The sequence below is a fragment of the Hydractinia symbiolongicarpus genome, chromosome 3 (genome assembly GCF_029227915.1).
Source record: "Hydractinia symbiolongicarpus strain clone_291-10 chromosome 3, HSymV2.1, whole genome shotgun sequence".
NCBI classification, from domain to species: Eukaryota; Metazoa; Cnidaria; class Hydrozoa; order Anthoathecata; family Hydractiniidae; genus Hydractinia; species Hydractinia symbiolongicarpus.
The window spans coordinates 14,368,286-14,391,556 of NC_079877.1; the positions used below are offsets into that span (position 1 = coordinate 14,368,286).

Below are 23,271 nucleotides of genomic sequence, written 5' to 3' on the forward strand. Positions count from 1 at the left end.
GCTCAGAAAAAAGGCCAGAAAACATGTAGTCGCTGTTTTAATGTGCGGAATATATTTTTTAGGTTGACTAATTAGGGAAGAAAATTGCGCGGGCAGAAACTTTCGGTATTAACGGTAATAAAAAACCCGCGAAATCTATGAAATAAACTTTTCCGTTTCGCGGTTTTGGGAACAAATTTCGCGAAAAAAAAAATTCACGAATCGAAGAAAAAGGTTAAAAAATTTAGAACTTCTAAAATAAATCTTTTGCTTTAAAAAATAAAGTTGTTCTCAACTCAACAAAATAACTTTTCTTATGCTTCCTTATTTTGCAGAAAGAATATATCTACAACTACCGCTGCTACAATAGTGGTCACAATATGTTGGGACAAGACAACGAATTTCGAAGTTTGCCACCTCAAGTAATTGCGTAGGCTCATTCTATATTAGATTCACACATTTTGAACTTGTCAAAGTTCACTTATCAATGTTCAGAGTGGACTAAGGACTCAGGTTATTTTGTAAATACGAAATTCTTAAAATGTGCTAAGTGTTGCTGACGTCAGCAAGGCCATTAATCACGAATTTCGGGGCCTTTGTGGTCCCCGACGTAAATCCTTTCGGAGCGCGGGCGTGCTAAAGAATGTGACTAGCAACTTTTCAACTCTCTCTGGCTGGCCTACTTGGCCAAAGTAGCGACTTTGCAGCCTTCCGGCTGCAGAGCATTAGCTGTTTTGTCCATATTTGGATAATAAGTAAAAAACCTTAGTCTCAGTATTTTTGTACACGATTGTATACTAGAGCAAATATGTAAACCAATGTTTAAAGGGGCTACGAAACGGCTGTTGGTTTTCAACTTTAGTGACTTACACGAAAGTCGGGCTGATGGCGGTGAAAAACAAACTGGCTATTTTTTCGTCATGTATTTAATTTACAGACTCGAACACATAGATATATCTAGAAGTTCTATCTTCTCCAGCCTTGGTCATGTTTTTATCCAGAATGAGTCTCGCTGAAATATTTCTTTGTAATATACTTTTCGAAAAAGAATTTTGAACCAGCGAGCAAAGTGCGCTGGTCTGTTTTTTGAGCAAAACGCTTTTACCGGATTTTTATTATGTGCGCGGGATATACGGAATGTGAACATTTTAACCGGTTCGTAGCTCCTTTAAATAGTAAAAATATATGTGTTAAACATGCCGTTACCTTTGAGCTTTCGATTCGCTATCTCACTCAGAATTAAGCCATGTTTCATTATGTTTTCAACTACACGCAATCAGTTAATATATGCTCAGAGCATTCTCGTCCCCAGAGCTCTTCAGCTTTAAACCTCGACGGTTATCTCAAGAAGCTCTGGGGTCCAAAGGGTACCCAAGGTTTACACGATATTTAAGCGGGAAATATATAGGTAACTGGCTACTTAACTTTTTTGCCACGTACTAAGCCATCCTGACGAAATACTTCATGTCAAAAATACTCTAACAGAAAAACTGCTGACGTATACCAATTTAGAAGAGCAAGTGGGGACTGCGCCGTTATAAACGTATTGTTTGGTGTCAGCCTCGTTCTGGCAATTTTTACCCCTTTGACATGTGCTTTTTTTTTTTTTTCTTAAAGTAATACTCTATAACATCTGTTATTCTTAAATTGCAGATACAAAGGTTGGAAAGACAATAGCTTAAATGCGTACTTCAGCCATGAATTACACCATATATTTTGCCTAAGAAAACTCATAAAACTCTTTTCGTCAGAGAATTATCGTATTTATTTTCGTAATACGTAATCTTTTAGTCTTAACGTTAATAACACGAGCACCACTTCTTACTTTTTACGATCAACTTGTCAGAAGGGAGGGAGTATGAGGCAATTGTCTTACTTTATAACTCTATTTGGTATGGGCTTTTTTGACCCTTGTAAGTATGGGGTAACTTTTGTTCAGTTTGGTTTTCAGTGACGAAACTTGGCACAAAGAAGCATCAATATGTTGTAACTTAATTAGTGACAAAATATTAAGTTGACATGTCATCCCAGGAAGTGATGACGTCATAATGAGACAATTGTTGAAGAAAATATATCTTTCTTGGAAATTCTCGTTCTTGTATCCTTTTTAAAACTATTTACAGTACTAGTCATTAAAAATGTAATATGAGAATGTAAAATATTATTAGGGACATTAACAGGTGGTATAAAGACAAAGGATTTCCCTAAGGAGAAAAGGGAAATCGATCAGAATTCAAATCTTCAAGTATTTTCTTTGAAAAATCTATATTTGAGAAAGTATAAGTAGCTGTTATGGAATAAAACTTGATACATCTTTTGTTGTGGGCACTTTATGCCCCCCCCCCCCATACCAAGTAGGGTTAAGCTTAAAAATGTAGCGTTTCTATATTGTTCGTAAATGAAACCAACCTTATTTAGCTACGATTCTTGGAAGGCCAATCTCTAAGTAAAGCTTGCACTTAAATCAGTAGAAAAAAGACGAATACCTTCATTGCTGTTTCTGATTGTTGTTTCTTTTATACTATGTCCATATATATTTTTTAATGAATTTGTAACAATTCTAAAAGAGTGTTATATGAAAATGTGATATTGCGATGAAAATAATGATGACTGTTAGCCAACTCACAGTTGTAGCTTAGTAGAGAAGCTACGGGTGCATAATGCTAAGCAGGAGGATAATACTTTAATAATACTGCTTTTTTCGCATTTACAGGCCAAATATCCGTACCAAAAATTCTTGCAATTGTTTTTATTTATATTTCAAACAATAAGCTAAAAGATTATGACATCTTGTACATTTTTAATAACCCTTTATAGGAATAAGCTTATAGGGCAGTTAAAGAAACGCCCTGCCCCCTTTACTTTTATCTGTAACAACTTTTGAAGCTTAGTGTTTTAAATGTATAAGATTTGGCGCCTTTCAATCAATTAGCATTAGGTTGTTGGAACAATTTTGGTGAGACGTCACATCTGTTGTTATGGTAACTTCGTCTCCAGATTCTTGTCACCCGTTGTTCCCCTATGAAAAAGACGAGAGTTGGCAAAATAAAAACAAGAACTGTGACACCTCGAAGCCATCGTTCGTATACAGACGGATAAGTGTGCATAAAATATTGAGACGAAAAATATATTTGAGACGGGTGATTTTCCGTTGATTTTTTCTAGTGTTTTATATAAATATTTTGTATAAAAATAACCAACATCATTATTACGGTTTTATAAAATAATTATCATGTGTAGTCACTATAATGCTTCAGTAAACAATTTACAGCTTATAATTCTTTGCCTGTACAAAACCATGATATAGTGTAGTTGAATACTTTGTGGCCACAGATTTTCGATATACCGTTCAAAAATATCATCCTTAGCTGTTTTAAATTTAGCTATCTACGTTGTTGCTGTCCTTTTTAGCTACAAAAGCGCTTAGTAGATATCCTTTGCACCAGACACCTTTTAGCAGCGGACGGACACTTTAACCAGGAGCAAACGAACGGTCAAATTCCAATAGCAGAACATTTGTGGCGTAGCCGGTACTTTATGACGTACGCCTCTATACAGCAGATTCGCCCAATAATGTACCATATGAAACAATTTGTGCAAAATTTTATTGTGGTGACAAGATTTTAAATTTTTTCTGCTAAATTATTTAATCTTTTTATTGCTTTTGTTGTCATTTTTTTAAAAAAAATAAAAGCTATAAGAATAACAAATGGCAAAAAAATTTGATCTTAAAGGTTAATACTGAAACATACAAAACAAGCGGATACATTATCTTTAAACTTTTCAAAACCAGATTTCGGAAACCTTGTAATTTCTGTATACACTAACACTCAATAATAAAGTTGACTGCCACCTCAAAGCAATTTTAGATGAACATTTATGTAGCAGACATTTCACGATACCTGACACCTTTTTAAGCCCTGATGGTGTTGCTGTTAACATCTTTGTTTACTTTGGTTCAAACGCGAAAAGTACCTTCGAGAAAGGAGTGCAATATGATCAACTAACATCTGTGTTGGCGGGTTGGTTAGATAATTTATCTACAACTTACTTTTAATGTATTTATCTTTTTGAGTAAAATCGCCATAGTTTCGTAATAAAATACAAAGTTTTAAGCTGACTAGTGTAGATGGTATTAGCAGTATTGTGTCGCTGTGCATGTCCCGAATGCCATTTTGATTGATAGATGACAAAACCACACATTTATACGATTACCAGTTGACTCGTTGCTCGTGGAAAAATTCACTTAGGCAGGAGTAAGTTGGAAAAGAGAACTTAAATTTTGATGACGTCTGCCAGGACCCCCGTCAATCCCCCCCAAAAATTTACACGTTACTTTTATTGTGCAGAGCTGAAACGCTCATGAAGAAAAATTTATAAAATCATGCGCTTTTGACGAAGGGTTAAAAAGATAAAAAATTTGCTGACCTCAGCAAAGTCCCCTTACAAGCACAAAATATTTTTCTTCAGAAATTTATACACCCATTGTCTTTTTTCCTAAGATCTTAAAACGCTATTCAAGAAAATGTATAGGGTTATGTACTTTTGACACACGATTGTAAAGATATTGAGATTTAAAGGTTTTTTGATGACGTCATTAACCCGTCTATTCCGAAACTAATTCGGTGACCCAGGTTTTGAAAATTTATCCCATTTCATTCCAGGGTTTCCCTATTTATCCACGCACTAAAATATAACTGAAGTCACCACCCTGTTTCAAAGTTTTTAACTACATTGTATTGGTTTCATTGATTTAAATTAGGATATTGACGTTAAACTATTGTGAAGTTGTTGACGTCGCGCCGTAACGTCAGAAAATTTAGCATTTCAGACACAAGTTTTTCGGCAACATTGCTTTATTTTGTATTCTCTTTGCATTGTGCAGAAGAAAATATTACATAATACATTGCATATAGCTGCGCAGTCAATCATATCACATAAGGAAAACTAAGAACAAAAAACTACTTATTAGGACTTACGACAGCGACAAAGTAAAGTTTCACCGGAATGTTAATGACAAAACATAGCTGCTGAATTATTTAAACTCCAACTTTGCTTTTATTTAGAGGGCGTGTTACACAAAGTCAGACATATCAACACAGCACCTGATAAAATATAACGCTGTCGCTGTCGCAGATCCTGAAATTAAAATTAAAATCAATCTTATTGAAACCGTAAGCAAACCTTTAATTTAGATAACCAAATTAATTGGCATAATTAGAATAACCGGCGTTATCGGAGTAACCAGCGGTATCGGAGTACCCGGCGTTATCAGAGTATCTGGCGTTATCGGAGTGTCCGGCATTATCAGAGTAACCAGCGTTATCGGAGTAACCGGCATTATCAGAGTAACCAGCGTTATCGGAGTAACCGGCGTTTACAAAGTAATCAGCTTAGCCAGTATAATCAATCGGTATATCTAAATATAATAAAATTTCAGTGAATGCCAACGAAAATATATAATACGCAAAACTTATTAATTCCTCCTTTCCGCTCACATTCTGTATAAAACAAACCCTAAAAAACCTACTCAAATAAGCGTGCAGGGCAATGTATACGAAATTAATGAACGCCAATGGGCATTTTATTTAAATCCGTGATAGAATACTGATTAACACCCCTCCCCCCTTTAACTAGCCCAAAAACACAAAGCGGGTTTTTTTTAATAACTCCTAATTGCTTTCTTATATGGCCATGATACTTACTGAGTTTCAACATTTATCTATTAGACACCTGCATGCTAAATTTTTAGGTCCCATACCTTTCAGAGGCTCTGATATTGGCCATTACTCAAAACTACCCCTAAAATCTCTATGAAATCCTTATAATGGGGAAAATATAATAACTCCTGTTAGGATTATCCTTAGAACTTGAAACTTGCAACACAACTTTGTTTCATCAAGAAGAATCATTTTGAATAATTTTGAAACGTCACTAATCCGATTTCCCGATTTTGTTGGATTTTACCCGAAAATCAAAAAAAACGGATTTTCGGGCAATTTTTGACAATTTTTTATCCGATCCATGTAAAAACCGGAAGATATGTTAAAAAAATTTTATTTAGCTTTCAGAAACTTCAAACAGAATGTAAAAATTCGCTCTAGAACAAAAGTAATTATATTTTAAGCAGATAGTTGCATTTTTAACAATTTTCAAGCTTCTGATGACGTCACAGAAAATGTGCTGACGCAAGTAAAAAATTTTTGCCGCCATTTTGTTCCTTTTATGACGTACTATAAGTGTGACAAGTTTGATTCAATTTGAACAATCCTATGAAAAGTTATTGAGGGGCACGGTCATTTACGGCAGGAAAAAAAGTGTGCGCATGCGCCATTATTTGTTATCAAATTTTCTGCCGCAAGCGATTCATAATGGCCACCATCGCACGTGCTTTAAATTTCCCTTAAAAACAAATGTTTTTCGAGCCTCTGCGGTAGAGATCATCTCTTAAAAAGATTTTATTTTAGTAGAGCAGGCCTTGGACTATACAAAAACTCTGGATTCCACTACCCGATCACTTTCACTTTTGTTGGGAGGAGACAGAAAGAATAGCAATGTTTTGATCATAAAATTTTATATGTTGGTGGAAAATGAAGATATTTGCCTTCCAACGCAAAGTCATGCTTTAAGACATGTGTTTCCTGAAAGCTGATAGCCTATTTTATCAAATAAAACCAGTGGTTTGTGGCTGCCACTTTTTTTCTGAAAGAAATTGGTCCTTGGAAATGACCTTTCACAAGACTTCATAAATCGGTAAATATCATTATTTTAAATGAGAATTGTGCACTCAATAAGATAAATATAAGCAATAAACCAGTGTTAGATGTGAAAAATGTTGCTTGTGGCTACCCCCTAACCTTTCACAGTCAGGGTAAACACTTAATTAGGCGACGGTAGGCTAATTAGGGCATACCACCTATTTACGCGACTCATTGTAGCCTAGTTAGACCATATGTAACCTAGTTAAGACATTACAATATTTAATGGCTTCTCACACATTCCTAAAAAAAATCGCAAAAACACTTTGTTCAGAATGAATAGTCTACGCAACCATGATTCCAAAATTGTCACTCGTGCCTCGATATGCTCGCGCAAGTAAGAATTATGTTAAAATGAAATATTACATGTCGCCTATTTAGGTGACGATAGTAAAATCCGCAATAATTTAATGAAGATATTCTTTCACAAAAAACGCAAAAAAAAGTATTTTTTTTAAGATGGATGTGGTATCAATTTGTTTTGTAACGTTTCTTTTTTATTCACATCCTGTTTTAACATCGTTAAAATCTTAGTCAAACAATACCACGTTTTCGTCCGCCATATTTTTTTTCCTGTGGCGTCGATGGCTGAAATCCATTATTTAAAACAACAAATATTGCCACACAAGGTTTGGGCCATATGTTGCCAATGTGCGATGCAAATAAGACGATAATTGGTCAAAATTGTCTGCATTCACATAAAAATTGTAGTGCGAAACGCAATGATTTCGACGTATTTACAACAGAAAGTTTTCGTTCGCCTAGTTAGACTACGGGTAGCGTAATTAAACTACATCTTGTCGCCTAACTAAATGACTCACCTAATTAGGTCATGTCGTCTAATTAGGTGTTTACCCTGACTGTTTCACAGTTCCCCAAAAGGGGTTAGGGGTTAGTTAGGGGGTTATTAATAGTTCTGCTAAAAATAATTTTTCGCAGTGAAGGTTTGTTTGTTAATGAAAAACCTCATACAAAAAGAAATCGATAATATTTTTCTCTAATATGTATACAATTAACAAAACAACAAGTAACACTAAACCAGAGATGCTCCTGTGCATTTATTTGGACATCATATCTGTTCGTACCCTGGAAAAAGTTTTTGACTTATATAATTGAGGCTTATGCCGAGTTTGTGGTGTCTGATAAGTCATGAAAAATTTATGTTTATCTCGGCAAAAAAAATAGTTTCATCAGAAAAAAGTCAGGGATTTCACAGGAATATGTTAAACATTAACTCACATGTCTGTACATTTTTATGCACACTTTGCTATCATTTTACATGCTTTTTTATGAGAGCCTCAGGTTTTTTTTAAAGATAAGAGCTTTTTGTAGGCCCTGCCGTCTGCTTAATCATTGTTTTCCAAACCAAAAATAACCTAGCCTGCGGTTGTGGTAAACACTGGAACTATCCAGAATCACCCAGAACCAGCTGGAATCCGTCAGGATGACCCAGGAACAGACCGAATTAACACGAACCAATCAGTCATTTGAAAAAAATATAAACAACTAGGAAAAAACGCTGGTGTAAATAGTGCGTTAATAATTGGCTCCGTATCGAACGTGTATTCCATAGACTTTAAAGGGAAAGACTCCTGTTAGGTAGAAGACCTTCCAAGCCAACATTAAGAAATCGAAAAGGAGGACATTTAGTAAGAAGTTGGGAATTATGAAACTTTTTCTTACAAAAAAATGCATTTTATAATGGGGACTTGAAAAAGAAACTTTTCGTTTTTCGGGAAGTGGGCTGTACGAGGTTTGTACCCGGGGTCCATTGAATGTGACGGCTGGTCTGTTAAATTATTGAATTATAAAAGATTGAAAACAATTGCCACACATTGCACACGTGATTCTGGTAGCTTATATTGTACTTTCTGTTTGTTCACATTTTAGGGCACCAGTCCCAAATTGTTCTATGATACAAAACATGTTGGTACGATTTCATTGAAGTAATTTTGACCCAACAATTCACAATTTCAAGCGTCATTCAAACGTGATTTGCATGTGAAGATTTGTTGACAGAAGCGGTTAAAAAAAAAAGATGGAACAATGATAAAACAGAGGAGCTTGCCGATTTGCTCGATTACCACTTTTTGTTGGATGCGTTTGAAATAAGAATATATTCGTTAAATACAGATTATGAATTGAAATAAAAAATACTTGTAATAGCCTAATTTGTAAACTATTTTTATATAATTCAGATTGACTTTCGTGGTGAAAAATCTCACGATTAAGGAATGGTCTAGGCTTAAATGTCTAAAAATGTGTGTGCTTTCGTTTAACACATATATAACTGTACAATTTTTTTCATTTGCAATCAGTTGCTAGTCTAACAACAACAACAATAATGATAGACATTTAAAATGTTTCTAGCCCAGAAAATCACAAAAACCTATTGTTAGTGGATTATTTCCATTGGGGTCCACTGAGTCTGAGTGAAGCTAGCTTTCTCACAATTTACGTTTAGTTTTAGCAGGCTTCTAGAAAACTAATCAAGACCAACCTTAGAGCTAGCTAAGGTTACAGATCAGATGAATTATTTTTTTTCCTTATAAATTTAATTTTAGAAGTATAATAATTTACATTTCTAATAGTTGTCAACCATTTTTTTGTGAAAACGAAAGTGAAATGTATGGTGTAGAAAAGCTCAAAATTTTAGTAGTAAAAAAAGTGGCAGCTACTACCTAATACGATAGAACGCTCGATAAGAGATACATACAAACAGGAAAAGTAATTTTTAGGCAAAACCTTGCGTCAGAATGTTGTACAAGAGTGCTCCTGTACTGGTAAATTGTGAACTAGCCATCCGGGCTTTTGTGGACCTTGCCGTCTGTTTAGGCTGCCCCGGGTCGCAACCAAAGGGGAAATAGTAGTCTATGGTCATCCTTCTTTAGTTTTAGAAGAAAAAAATGTTAAATTTTCTTTTATTGGGCAACTAAAACAAGATAATAGAGAGTGAGGTCAATATCGATGACGTCATAATCTTATGCCGTAGGCGCTTTTTTTAAAAAAAAATTTGGCGCATGCGCACACTTTATTTCCTTAAAATCGCGGTTTTGAACGACCGTGGGGGGGGGGGAGGCGGAATCCGCCCCCCCGGTCATAGTATGTTCGAAAAACCCCGGACCGAATAGGGTTAAAGAAAAGGGAATCCGACACAAATACAAGTTATCAGAACCTTCGTACATTTAATAAACACAGTAACAGTGGACGAGATCGCTCTATCTTAAGACATGAAAATCGAATCATCAGAAGCGAAGAAATACAAAGCAGTATTGTGTCGTTGTGCATTTCTCTGAATATCATTTTGCTTGATAGATGACAAAACCATAGCTTTATATGGTTACTAGTTGACTCGTGGCTCGTCAACTTTTTTTTGATGTTACTTGTACAACAATTGGCCTGCTCCTGGTATGTTCAAATTTTATTTTGAAAACAACAGGTACAAAAGAACAGACAAATAAGAGTCTGATACTATCCAACAACGGGATTAGACGTCCCTGGTTTGGTAAACTGAATAAATTTGATCCCAAGTGGTCCATAGTTACCCACGCGGTGAAAAATGACTGACGTCACAACCTTGTTTCCAAGTCATTTAGCTTAAAAATTTTAAAAGCATTGTAATGGTTTCCTTAATTTAAAAACATACTGACAACCGTACTATTAATTTATGCACATCCCTATTTTTATCTACGCGACATCCTCTTTGTAAACAATAAAGGCAAAATATCTAGTCTGCGGTTTTTATTTCATCTACGGTACCGATTTATTAATTAAGATTGTTGTAACAGGCTGATAAAAGTCTTTTTAGCTTTCTACTACGGGAGAAATAACAATGCTTTATTTTTTATGCTCTTTGTATTGTGTAGGAGAAAATATTGCATCGTAAGACAAAGGATATAGTTGTGGACTCAATAAAATTACGCAAGGAAAACAAAAAACAAAAAAAACTACTAATAACCGGCGTTATCGGAGTAACCGGCGTTAACGGAGTAATCGGCGTTATCGGAGTAACCGGCATTATCGGAGTAACTGTCATTTTCAGAGTAACCGGCATTTTCAGAGTAACCGGTATTATCGGAGTATCCGGCGTTATCGGAGTAACCGGTGTTATAGGAGTAACCAGCGTTATCGGAGTAACCGGCATTATCGGAGTATCCGGCGTTATGGGAGTAACCGGCGTTATCGGAGTAACCAGCGTTATTGGAGTAGCCGGCATTTTCAGAGTAACCGGCATTATCGGAGTATCCGGCGTTATCGGAGTAACCGGCGTTATCGGAGTAACCGGCGTTATAGGAGTAACCAGCGTTATCCGAGTAACCAGCGTTATCGGAGTAACCAGCGTTATCGGAGTAATCACTATAGCCTGGATAATCATTTCGCATGTCTGAAAATAAAAAGCAACGAAAGCATAAAATGACCTAAACTTGCTTATTCCCCTCCGCCCCTCCCCCCCCCCCCCCCGCAGCTCACATTCTGTATAAAACAAACGCTAAAAGCAACGCAAATGAGCGCGCAGGGCAAGGTATTCGAAATTAATGAACGCTATTGGACTGTTTATTTTAAATCGGGAAAGAATGATGACCAAAAGCCCCCTTATATAGCACAAAAAAGACAACACAGAGTATAAAAGAACTGTCATACATCCTGGAGGACGGTAGCACGCGGGTCCACCGAATCTTTGTGGTGAGTAGCAGCAGCCATTTGCAATGCATTTTGCTTTAGATATACCAGGATGACCACACTGTCGGCGACGTGTCTTATATACGCGTGGACATATGGCTGTGTAAAAGTAAAAAAATAAAATATATTATTTTCCATAGATAGTATTTGCTACGATGAGAAAATGGCAGGAGCGAATTTTTTTTAAATTTTCGCGTCCATCACAAGCTACATTGTCTCTCCACCGTGGAGGAGAAAGAGCGATAAGTGTTGTGGTGACTTTACAATAAAAAAAACAGACGTTACCTTGTGCTTTGTAACACCAAGGACACCAGGTCCTTGGTGTTACAAAGCACTTCCTTGCCCACTGAACTTATCCATTTCTTGGATTCGCATTCAGAGTTTTGTGTCTAGGAATTGTTTCTCAAATCACACATCTGCTTCCAAAAGTCAAAATAGATATGGCTATTTGCGTCTTAGAATCCAAACCTCTTTCTCAAATTTAAAATATGGAATTTCGACTTAGATTGTGCGATCGTGATAAAACTCGTACTCCACATATCGTATCAAAAATGGCGTCATATAATAGTGTGGTTGACGAAGATCTTTTACGTTATATGGTCAGCGGCAGCTACTCACCAACAAGCATACCCAATAGTCAACGGGTATACTGCTAAAAGCGTTCTGATATAATTTGAACTCAATAGCATCAGCAGGATTGATAATACAGAGCTGGAGGACACTGTGTTGGGAATTGCTCCCTCTTATGGGAATAGCTATGTAAGGTGATTAAGCAATATATGTTCTATGTTAAGAGAACATTTAGTGTTGTTAGCCAACGAAAAGTAGAAAATTCTCTTAAAACCATTGCCCCAGTGGCCTACAACGCTCTTTCGCGTGACTTTACTGACAGAACTAACTCTGTGCCATATTTTGCCCCATATTATAGGTAAAAGGGACACTTTGACGAAAATAAATATTCGTCAAAAGTATGGATATACGCATGATTTGTTAGCTGATGGATTTTCATGAATTCTGGTGGAATACGCTAGTATGCTTGTGAAGACCTCAATACTGACATATAAATTTGTGTGCCGTCCTACATTAGTGAAGTTTGAGGCCCGGAAACAATTGCGAATGAATCATGGTAAGGAGTTCCATCTGATTATATGTAAAATAGCCGGGAAACCCGGCACCGAAACGCCGGGATGAGCCACAGGTAACTGTTGTTGAATGCCCTAAGGAGTGCTCAAAAGGAACTGCAAACTTCAGGTGGAGCGCTTTAGTACAGGTATGCAGTATGTCGCAAATCAAGTGAAGCGCATACACCATTGTAGTGTTGTGACTGTAACATATTTTTTCCTGCAACAAAGGCTGAAATAAAAACAAAGTTCACAACCGTTGTGACTCCGTCATAGCAAAAACAATCGGTTAATATTATTTTATTTTGCGAAATGACACCGGGCTAAGCGCTTAGTACAGTTAAAGAGAGTTGAAGATGCGTATAGGGACAATACCTTTTTGAAGAAAACTTTCTCTCACTCTGTGTAAATAAAAACACAAGAAACAGTCCATTGATAACACAGTGCTGAGTGGTTAATCCAGGTAAGCAGTGTTGCACATTCGTACAGGTGTGATTCCCAAGAAAGTTTAAAATTAATTGTCACCGGGGTTAACCCCTTAGTACAGGTCATCACACATGCGGATAGGCGTAACTTCCTTTTTCAAAAAATGGTCTTTCGTTAACACTGAGCTAAGCGCTTAGTAAAGTTTAACAGAGTTGAACAGGCCTATAGGTGTAATACCTTTTTCCATACAAAACTTTAATGCAACTTTGGTTTAAAAAAACCCACAGAACAGCCTGTCGTTACCCGTCTAGCTAAAACAATCGCTCAGCCATTTTATTTGCAGAAATAGGTTTCAGAGAAATATGTAAAAGATGTAGCTACCTAGCTACATTTAGCATAAGAATTATTGCTTAAGAATATTGTTGTAACCAAACTGCATTTTATACCTTCACTTTTTAAGGAGCTAGCTAAATAGCCACATCCTTAACATCAAAATAAGTGTTGGCTAGGATAAAAAGCTCTTATAACAAACAGAATAACAATAAGTGAGGCTCTAGCTAGCTAACTAACCATTAAAATCTTCTTTCCTAGCCAAACATTCTAGCCAAACTGGTGCATTTAAGATTTGTATGTGGCTAAAAAATGTGACAATATATTTATCCTAACATTGAAAACAAACAGGAAACAAATATTACAAATATATAAAGCTTTATTGCGGATATCGTCTACATTGCACCCAGTCATTGCACCCAGTCAATTTTAGAGATGTGATGTACTCTACTTTAATTTCATTAATAACTTTGTCCATGTGCCAGGTCAATCTATCTGGGAAAAAAGCGTCCTGTTTTATTCTGACAGCATTCGAATTTTTTGTCTGTTTTTCGAGCTGGTTCACCTTCTTTTCTATGCGATCATCCGTCCCCGTCATGCTGGCAAACCAATCTCGTCCCCAACACCTTTTTTCGCTTTTGTGATATCGGGGACGGCGCGAAGAAGAAAGCACTGGACCCGGCCGCCTTCTACACCCAGAAATCTTGGGTGTAGACTGCAGCGTCAGCACTTTTGCTAAATGTCTTCAGTTCTTTATATGGATATGTGACATCCATATATGGAATATAACTAAGAAATTAAAATTATTTCAAAAAGTGAACGGCGAGTTAAACTTTTAAAAGGGTTCCTTTTTTTCAAAATGGACAAGTTTTGCAATTTTGTAGATTGCAACAAACTTTTTTAATTATAAAAAACATTACCTTATTCACAGCAAGTTAAATGTTTCGAGCATCTTTTAAATGGATATGATGTTATTGGCATTTTACCTACTGGATTTGGGAAATCCCTGTTGTTTCATTTGTTGGCAGACTTGTTTGCCCTGAAAGAGTGTCCGAAATATAGTATTGGTAGTGGTGTGCCCTCTTAACTCTATCATAGAGGACCAGTTGAAAGTTTTACAAGTGAGAGGTATTGGTACTGGGATGCTTCATTTGGAGCAAACAGTCGTGCCATAAAATTGTGTTCATATGATGACAATGGTAAGCCTGAAATACCAATTACAATTAAAAATGGCGAATTAAAACTAGTATTTGCCCACCAAAGATCTCTGTTTAGTGTCAGAGGATGAGAATAGTTAAAAAATAGCTAAAAAGTTCTGTTTACCAAGAAAATGTTGTCGGTTGTGTTATAGATGAAGCAGCATGTGGTGAGTAAAAACACTCCGTGAATCATTTTTTTTGTGTGTGTGTGTGTGTTTTTTTTTTTTGAAAAAAAAAGACTTTAGGGCTGGCGAACACTTTTTTGCTAGAAACGAATTTTAAAATATTTGTTATACGACAATGTAAGACTTTATTTTGGATGTTGCCTCCACTTCACAGATCAATTCGCCGACTCTGACTTTGTCAATGGCAAACTCACGCTTCCAGTGTACTGTATTTTTCTAGCTAGCTAACTAGCTAAGCTAACTACAAATATTTTTTCTCTCTCTACTTAAAACTATATGTGTACATACTATATGTTATAAATAAAGTATATATTCAAACATACAAAGCCGCCCAAACACTAACTTGGCTTTTAAAAGGATGTTAAAGAGTTCGCTGAAAAATCAAACGTGCAAGGAGAATATTATTCCATGACAATAATTTACATGCATTTAAGATATTGTGGATATTGTGGATATGGGTGCAAATTATTTGAAAGCATTATGTTGGTGACAATATTTGTCCTACAGCAAGATTGCTTGCACAGTTCCATGCTTCTTGTACTACACAAATGAAAGAGGATATATTGTAGGAGTTAAAGAAGTCAGATTAACAAAAAAGAGTAATATTTGCTACAACTGCTCTAGGTGGTGGTGTTGATGCTCGAAATATATCTACTATTATTCACTTAAGTCCTCCATCAACATTAGAGTGATTTGTGCAAGAAATTGGAAGAGAAGGAAGAAGTGGTGTAGCTTGTGATTCACTTTTGTATTTCAACATTTCTGATTTGGCATCTGGTATGGATTGCTCTCTCAATGGCATTTTGCTGATATATATTAAAAGGTTCATATGAAAGTTTGTTCTCTTTTTTAAAATCCTTAAAAATTATATCTGGAAACGAGTTTTGGAACTAAAAACGAACACAACTCTTTAACGACGTTTCGGCCGTACGACGGCCATTTTCAAGTATAGCTATTTACAATTGACAAATTCAACACTATATACAAAATATCGTACGATATATCATCGTACGATCAAATATTCCGTAGGGGCAAGTCAATTATCTGAAAATAGAAATAATGGCATTGATGCAATATTTCTATTAAGAATTGGCTTATCCCTACGGATTAACAAGCTTTCCTTCAATTCCAAATCAAAATTATTAGATGCGGAGGAGATAATAGAAAAATTATCTAAAGATGGTCTATTTTTACAGAAAACAACATGCTCCAAAACCGCACTAGGGTTAATAGATTTGACGGATTTTCCAGTCAAGGCAGAAACGGCTATGTGTTCGCAGGCTCTAACTTTCAAATGTCGAATGTCAAATTATTTTGCCATATTTGGGTAATATATCGTTGAAACTGCGAACTCACTTAGTTAAAACATTTGATAAGCATCTTCCGTGCTGTAAGCTTAGGGTTATTTTCAAATCGGGTTGCAGAATTGGCAATTTTTTCCGGTTTAAGGACCGTGTTTTTCAAAGGCTCTGCGTTCAAAAGTCGTATATAAATATCAGTGTGATGGCTGCAATGCCATCTATTATGGGAAAACTATGCGACATTTGAAAGTTAGAGCCTGCGAACACATGGCCGTTTCTGCCTTGACTGGAAAATCCGTCAAATCTATTAACCCTAGTGCGGTTTTGGAGCATGTTGTTTTCTGTAAAAATAGACCATCTTTAGATAATTTTTCTATTATCTCCTCCGCATCTAATAATTTTGATTTGGAATTGAAGGAAAGCTTGTTAATCCGTAGGGATAAGCCAATTCTTAATAGAAATATTGCATCAATGCCATTATTTCTATTTTCAGATAATTGACTTGCCCCTACGGAATATTTGATCGTACGATGATATATCGTACGATATTTTGTATATAGTGTTGAATTTGTCAATTGTAAATAGCTATACTTGAAAATGGCCGTCGTACGGCCGAAACGTCGTTAAAGAGTTGTGTTCGTTTTTAGTTCCAAAAGTCTGAACATACACACCAATTCAATCAAGTTATGGAAACGAGTTTGAATATTTCTGTTAGTCTGCAAGTCATGCTATGCGATAAACCGAAAGAGTGTGACTTGCTATCTGTACTACCAGTAACAATAACTTCCTCCTTTGATCTACAAATATAAACTTGGTTATCTAACACATCATCTGTGGTGGGAAGCCTCCGCCTTTATGACTTTTTAATGATAGTCTTTAGCCTGTGGAAGGATCGCCCGTCGTACATATTCTCCCGCAATCGATAGTGTATTCTGATCCGCCTGTTGATCAAATACATTAAATTACGCGATATATATAATATAAAAATTAAAAGAGATATAAGCATATAAGTATATAAATTTTCGTGTTGTTTTTTCAGAAAACGATTACTTATCGAAAAAAACTACCCATTACGAAGAACTTTTTTTAACTTTTTTTGTGTTATTGAGAATGCGCAATATAAAACACATAATAAGGGAGGATATGCAATGTATTCGGTTGATACTGCCGCACTTTCGACAGGGAACTAACTACCCGTTACGTTCTTATATTATTTCACACATTTTGGCATCATACTTTCTCTCCACATAAACAAGACAAATGATACATGGACATTTAACCTCGATCCCACACCTATTGTCTATTTTTCCATGTTGGAGCGTCGATAAGAAACAAAAATCCCTGGGAATGAGGTTGATGGCCATTATGATTTTCGATTGGAACTCTGGTGTGAATACTTTCAATCTCGATATCCAAACTGGAGTGCGTTAATGTGTTATTTTCTGAAGAAAAAAACCATCAAGGTGATGATAATACAAAAAACGTTGTTTCAACTTCCTTTCTTAAGTGATAATATTGCCAGACTTATGTCGCAGCTCATAAACAAGTAAGTAAGTAACGGGAGGTTTTAACATCCTTAGGGATTCCATCCTAACAGCTGAACTTTCCTCCATTTCGACTGTAACTATGTAACACTACCGCTAGAGATGCGTATAGCATTGCTCTAACTTGCTGGCCTTACGCACAAGCCGGTTAGCGGTCAGTAGATGACATTAATGGGCTGACAACACTACATTTAGAGTGCGCTGAAGTTGAAGGGACTCGAACCTAAAACCATATGATTACAAGCCGAATGCGCTACCACTACATCATCTCCGCATATAACAAAACAAAAAAAATAAGAAAGAAGAAACATTACGATAAGCAATAAAGCTTTCTTCCAGCTATTTTTTAAATGCTTGCTGTTGCATACATTGCAATGGTTCAAAGATAATAAATAAAATTAAAAAGACGATAAAAGTTGATGTTGTGTTGATCTACCACTCAAACTGAACAAACTGAAGATTTAGTGTACATGTACAACTTTTTATACCCTACGCAGAAAACGTGTTCCGACATTTAACCGACAATTGTTGTACAGAACTAAAGGAACATAGTTTCCCGACTATTCTGCAAACGTCAGGAACGACGCGAGAAATAATTGCCCTCTGTTGTCGGTAGAAAATCAATTAACCAATCAAAGTGCGAAAAAAACTCATTCTTGTCCCCAGAGCTCTTTGAAATTAAGATCGAGTTTATCTCAAAGAAGTCCGGGGTTGAGAAGGGGGAAAGCGTAACTAGTGCATAGAATCAGATTTGTTCAATTGTTTAGAAATCTGCTCTCGAATGTAGGTGCTTTTTAATTAAAAACTTGTTTTAGTCTTCTTGTTTTCAAGAAAGACTAAATTGAGAACTTATCCAAACCGCATATGCTAGCTAGGCATAATTTTCTCACACGCATAGTCGAAAGATCAAAAACTGAAAGACTCGACCTGTCTACTAAACAAATCATTTTCTAAAATCAGTATTCGGTATACTTCAACCTAGTTCTCAGCGCCTGTTGATTTTTTTATATACCGTCCGTCTGATGTCAAAAAGGATACAAGGTGCCCTGGGGACGAGGTTGGGTTATTTTTTATAGTATTGAGATTCCACACTCGTTCCTATTACGAAGCGGTACGTTCTTCAGAAAGAAAATATGCCCCGGGAACGTTGATCCCGACAACTGTTAAAATCGAAGTAATTGAAACAACACAAAAAGCACCTCGTTTCCAGGACCTGTTTATATCGGGACGGCGATACAAGCTGTCTTGGGGAAAGTTGCAACTCCAAGAAAAATTATTACCATTTACTCCTAGAGGTTCTCTCGTTCCCAGGGTTTTTGTCCCTCTTTCATATCAAGGCAAAAACTCTGGGGACGAGGATGCCCCTAAACGTAAAAAAGGAAATCAATTGTTAAGTAGACGTTGTCTGTGTTATTTGTGTTTTCTTAAATAATAAATAAACAAAAATAATACTTTTAAAGTTCGCCTTCTTTCACTTTCTCAATCTATTTATACTTCTTACTTTCGACAAATTAAAATTGACAACCTCATCTCCTCCACTTTTTATTATGGCTAGAAAACACAGCGTCATTAAAAAGAAAATAGCACTGGATACAAGGTTGTAAAACTAATCGGCGACCTCATTAAAAGCATATTTATATTAATAACAAAAAAATTGTCTTAGTGTTAGTAGTGAGGAACATAAAAACAGCAACAGTAAAAAGTATGGAAAACGACAGTGACATGGAATCTGATTCAACAGAAGAATCTGACATACTTATAGAACTGATTTTAAACCAATCTCCGATAAAAGATATAAAAGAAAGCCTTGAGAACAAAACAGATTTAAATTACTGTTTTAATGGTTGGAGTCCACTGCATTATGCTACTTCCTTAAACAACATCGAGCTCTGTCGTTTGCTTGTTCAACTGGGTAGCAATGTAAACTTTGTCGCGAAAAGCGCTCCTTCGCGCGAGTTCCTTAACTATGGACACTCGCCGTTTGCTATCTCCTGTTCACGAACAACTCGCATGGAAATATTTCATCTGTTTTTGGAAAACGATGGAGACGTAAATTCTGCAGATCCTTATTGTGAAAAAACTCCATTAATGCACGTTGTCTATGAACCTGATAAAGATGAAGATCTTTGTTCTATCGAAATACAAAATACAAAATTGGAGAGCCTATTACAAAAGGGTGCAGACTTTAACGAAACAGATAGAATGGGTAAAAATGTTCTTCACTTTTTTAATTTATATACGGAAACGGAAGAGGAGGAAAGTATTGCCTTGAAAATGATTCGATTAATAATTGATCAAGGTATTGAGTTTGACAAAACAGATATCTGGGGTAACACACCATTAAGAAACTTCAGTGAAGATCTCCGACCGCGAAGAATGTCTATGCTTATTAAACACGGTGCTAATATTAATGCAACACTTAGTAGGGACGATAGCACCATGATACACTCATTGAGTTACTTACGCAGTGAAGATTATGTTACTGATTTTTACAGGAGACTGCAAGAGTCTTTAGAAGTTCTTACAAATGCAGGATTAGGTATAAATACAAGTACAACAATTACTGGCGATACTCTGTTACATGAGATTGTATCAGGAGAATTGAAAGCTTTGACAATACAAAAAGTCATTGAGTGGGGCGCAGATGTCAATCAAAAAAACTGTTTTGGTTACACGCCTTTGCACACATCATTAATTTACAAAGAAAAGCTCCGCCCATCATTATCGTATCCAGAGGAAGTGAAGAACAGAATCGAAGTATCTAGAGTCCTCTTGGAAAATGGAGCTGACATTAATACCAGAGACATTAATCAAATGACACCTTTAATGGGGGCTGCGAAGGAGAATAATTTTCATAGTGTTAAGCTTTGCATTGAATGTCGAGCAGACGTCAACGCTATTGACAAATTTGGGCGCACTGCACTCCACCATTGTTTCTTTTTTCTCGCTGACGAAGATGAAAGCAAAATTCAGCAGAAAGAGATTTCAGAAAAGTTGCTAAAATCTGGAATTGATGTCAACATAAGGGACAGAAATGGATGCAATGCGGCTTACTACATTAAATTTCTGCACGAAGGTATGCAAAAACGATTGTCGGGTATCTTAGTGAAACTTCACGGGAAAACTGAGAGTAGTAATGAAAAGCTTACAGCTGATTTCTCATGGGAGAATTACAAGTTCAAATTAGAAGATCTTTCAAATTTTTTCAACCTAAAAAATGAAGAAAAAGTATCAGTCTCGGTAGACAGTACGAAGGTTTTTGAAATTATTGACACAGCCGGTATTGGTGCAGCAGATAGGCTCCCAGAAACGTCTAAAATCAACGAAAAAGTCGAAAAATTGGTCCAAAAGTTCTCTGAAGTAATGACATATCAATACTCTTTGAAGTGCACGTCTCTTATCTCAGGTGGAGTTTCAGAAGGGTCAAAAGTTGCTTTTCCAGACGAATTTGACTACTTACTTATCTGTGAAGATTTGTCTAATGATGTGGAGCCGGAATTGGGGGAAGACACAGAAGCTGGATTTGTAAATTTAAAGTGTGAATATGGGTACTTTAGTATATCGAAATTCACACCCAGATTCAGCAAGCTGGCTTTTAATGCATTAAGTGCGATGGAACAAGACTTTAATGAGATTTATTGGACTCCAAATAAATACGGTAGTCAAACCGATATGGAACGTGGGGATAATGAAGCAAACTTTCTCATTACCTTGGAATATCCGTCTATAAACATTGGTCAGTTTAAAATCACAGTTGACATTGTTCCAGTAATCAGTTTGCCATCAGATTTTTGGCCTGATCAAATGGATGTAACATATAAAGCTGCCGAAGGAAAGTTGTATGCTTTGCTTATGAAATGTCCAGGTGATGATGAAAATGATATAGTACAAACACGAATCTCAACATCATCCCTTGAAACCAACATCATTAAGAACCTCCCCAAACACGTGAAGAATGCATTTATTGCTCTGAAAGCATTAAGAGAGATCTCCCTGGCACACAATAAAGACTGGTATTCTGTTGATACATACATTCTTAAAAGTGCTTTACTGAAATACGTTTCTTCACACGTCGAACATTCGATGGAAGCACAAACTGAATCATCCAAGATTTTAAATGCAATGCATGGTATTTTATCATGTGTTGACGCTAAATCCTTTTTCTTTCCAGAAGTTTCACTACGAGAAACCGATAATGAGTTTATTTATTATCTGCAAGATAATGAAAGAAAGGAATTTCTTCAACAGTTGAAGGGATTTTTGAAGGAAACCTTCTCTATTTCCATTTAGCACCTTGTGTTTTTATACCTTTAGTCACTTACATATTTTTTATATAAGCATGAATCCGTAGGCTCAAATTTGGTCATTTTTTAAGCATATGGTAAGCATTATGTGAAGCCTAAGAAGATGTTGTGAAGTTTGTAGTGCGATTTAAGTTGTAATTACTGATGTTTAAAATTTAAATACAATATTTTGTTTTCAAATAAGCATATTTTGAGCTTGATAATGTGTTTTTCATAAGCATATTTTAACAAATATTTTTGCTATTTAGCATAACCTAAGCATATATTGAGCCTGATAAAGACCTTTTCAGAAGCATCCTTAAGCCTTATTTTGGCATTTCAATTGCTTATAAAAAGCATGTATTAAGGAAGATATAGTATAATGCTTATAAATGTATTTTTAAAAGACTCACTGGCACTTTTCAGGTGTTTTTCTCCATTTTCCATGCTTTTCTAAATCTGTACTGCCCTTTCTAGATTTTTACATTATAGACCCTACGCACTGGAGGTTGCTCAATATCTTCTGACTAGTCAATATTAGACGACATACGTTTCTTTGGTAAACAATACCTTTTTTTAATTAGTATAGCATCACCCACATGTATGCTTATTTTTTTCACATTTTGTGTTAACGATTCGCTTATTTCACACAATTTCTTTCTAATTTCATTTCTATTAACTCATTTTATTTACTAATTAATTTCTTATTTTATCCAAGTTTTTTTGCCGTTTCTTGTAAAGAACGATGGTGAATAAAACATTTTTACTCTTATCTTGTTTCTTTTTGATCTTTTATCATGAAGTTCTGTACAACAATATTGCTTGGGAAAATCTATCGCCTATGGTAAGATTATTTAATTTTTATTTTTTCTCAAAACTCATTTACATGAGTAAGTCTTGAGAAATCTTAATCCATTTATGCTTGTCATGGCATTTCAAGTTACGTTGTGTGATTTAGGTTTTTTCATATACTAGATTGATGTTATCCTTGCAAATATCGAGGGATCGAGGGATGTACCCTGTCTATTATTTCCAAGAGGAGGCATGGCCTAGATAGGGAGTCCAAGAGTATTTCAAGCTCCTTTTGAGCTATGCAGACTCAATTAGGGTCCGCGATATATCAGAAAACTCCCTACAATATCCCAAGGCCCACATAGTGTACCATTTTTTCAATTTTGCTCACATGGCTTGAGTTAACCCATGTTGAATCACCACCAAAGGGAATAGAACCCCGGTCGCCCGCACAAAGTGTGAGAGCTATAACTACTAAGCTACGGCGCCTATTACGCCCTGTTGTCTATCTATAAATTACTTGAAATTGCCATTCGTGCAAGCTGTCATATTAATTCAAGTCAGTTCACGAAAAACTGAGAAAGTAGATGGAGGTTGTATACCAGAGTGAATAAATTCTTTGCTCCTCATACATTTTTGTTGATAAAATGTTAGCTAGATAGCTGTCTAGATT

General features: G+C 35.9%; 2 protein-coding genes across 2 annotated transcripts in view; both read left to right on the plus strand.

Moving 5' to 3' along the window:
* LOC130635891 (integrin beta-PS-like) overlaps positions 1-23,271 on the plus strand; it is an 89,663-nt gene that overhangs the window by 36,412 nt on the left and 29,980 nt on the right. The window lies entirely within an intron of this gene.
* LOC130635890 (putative ankyrin repeat protein RBE_0921) lies at positions 19,193-22,224 on the plus strand. Its single transcript, XM_057445414.1, has one exon. It carries the CDS (start codon positions 19,228-19,230, stop codon positions 21,811-21,813), a length of 2,586 nt encoding a protein of 861 aa, XP_057301397.1. The 5' UTR covers positions 19,193-19,227; the 3' UTR covers positions 21,814-22,224.

Excerpts from the sequence above, each read along its gene's own strand:
- LOC130635890 (XM_057445414.1), top strand. The coding sequence starts at position 19,228 with ATGGAAAACGACAGTGACATGGAATCTGATTCAACAGAAGAATCTGAC.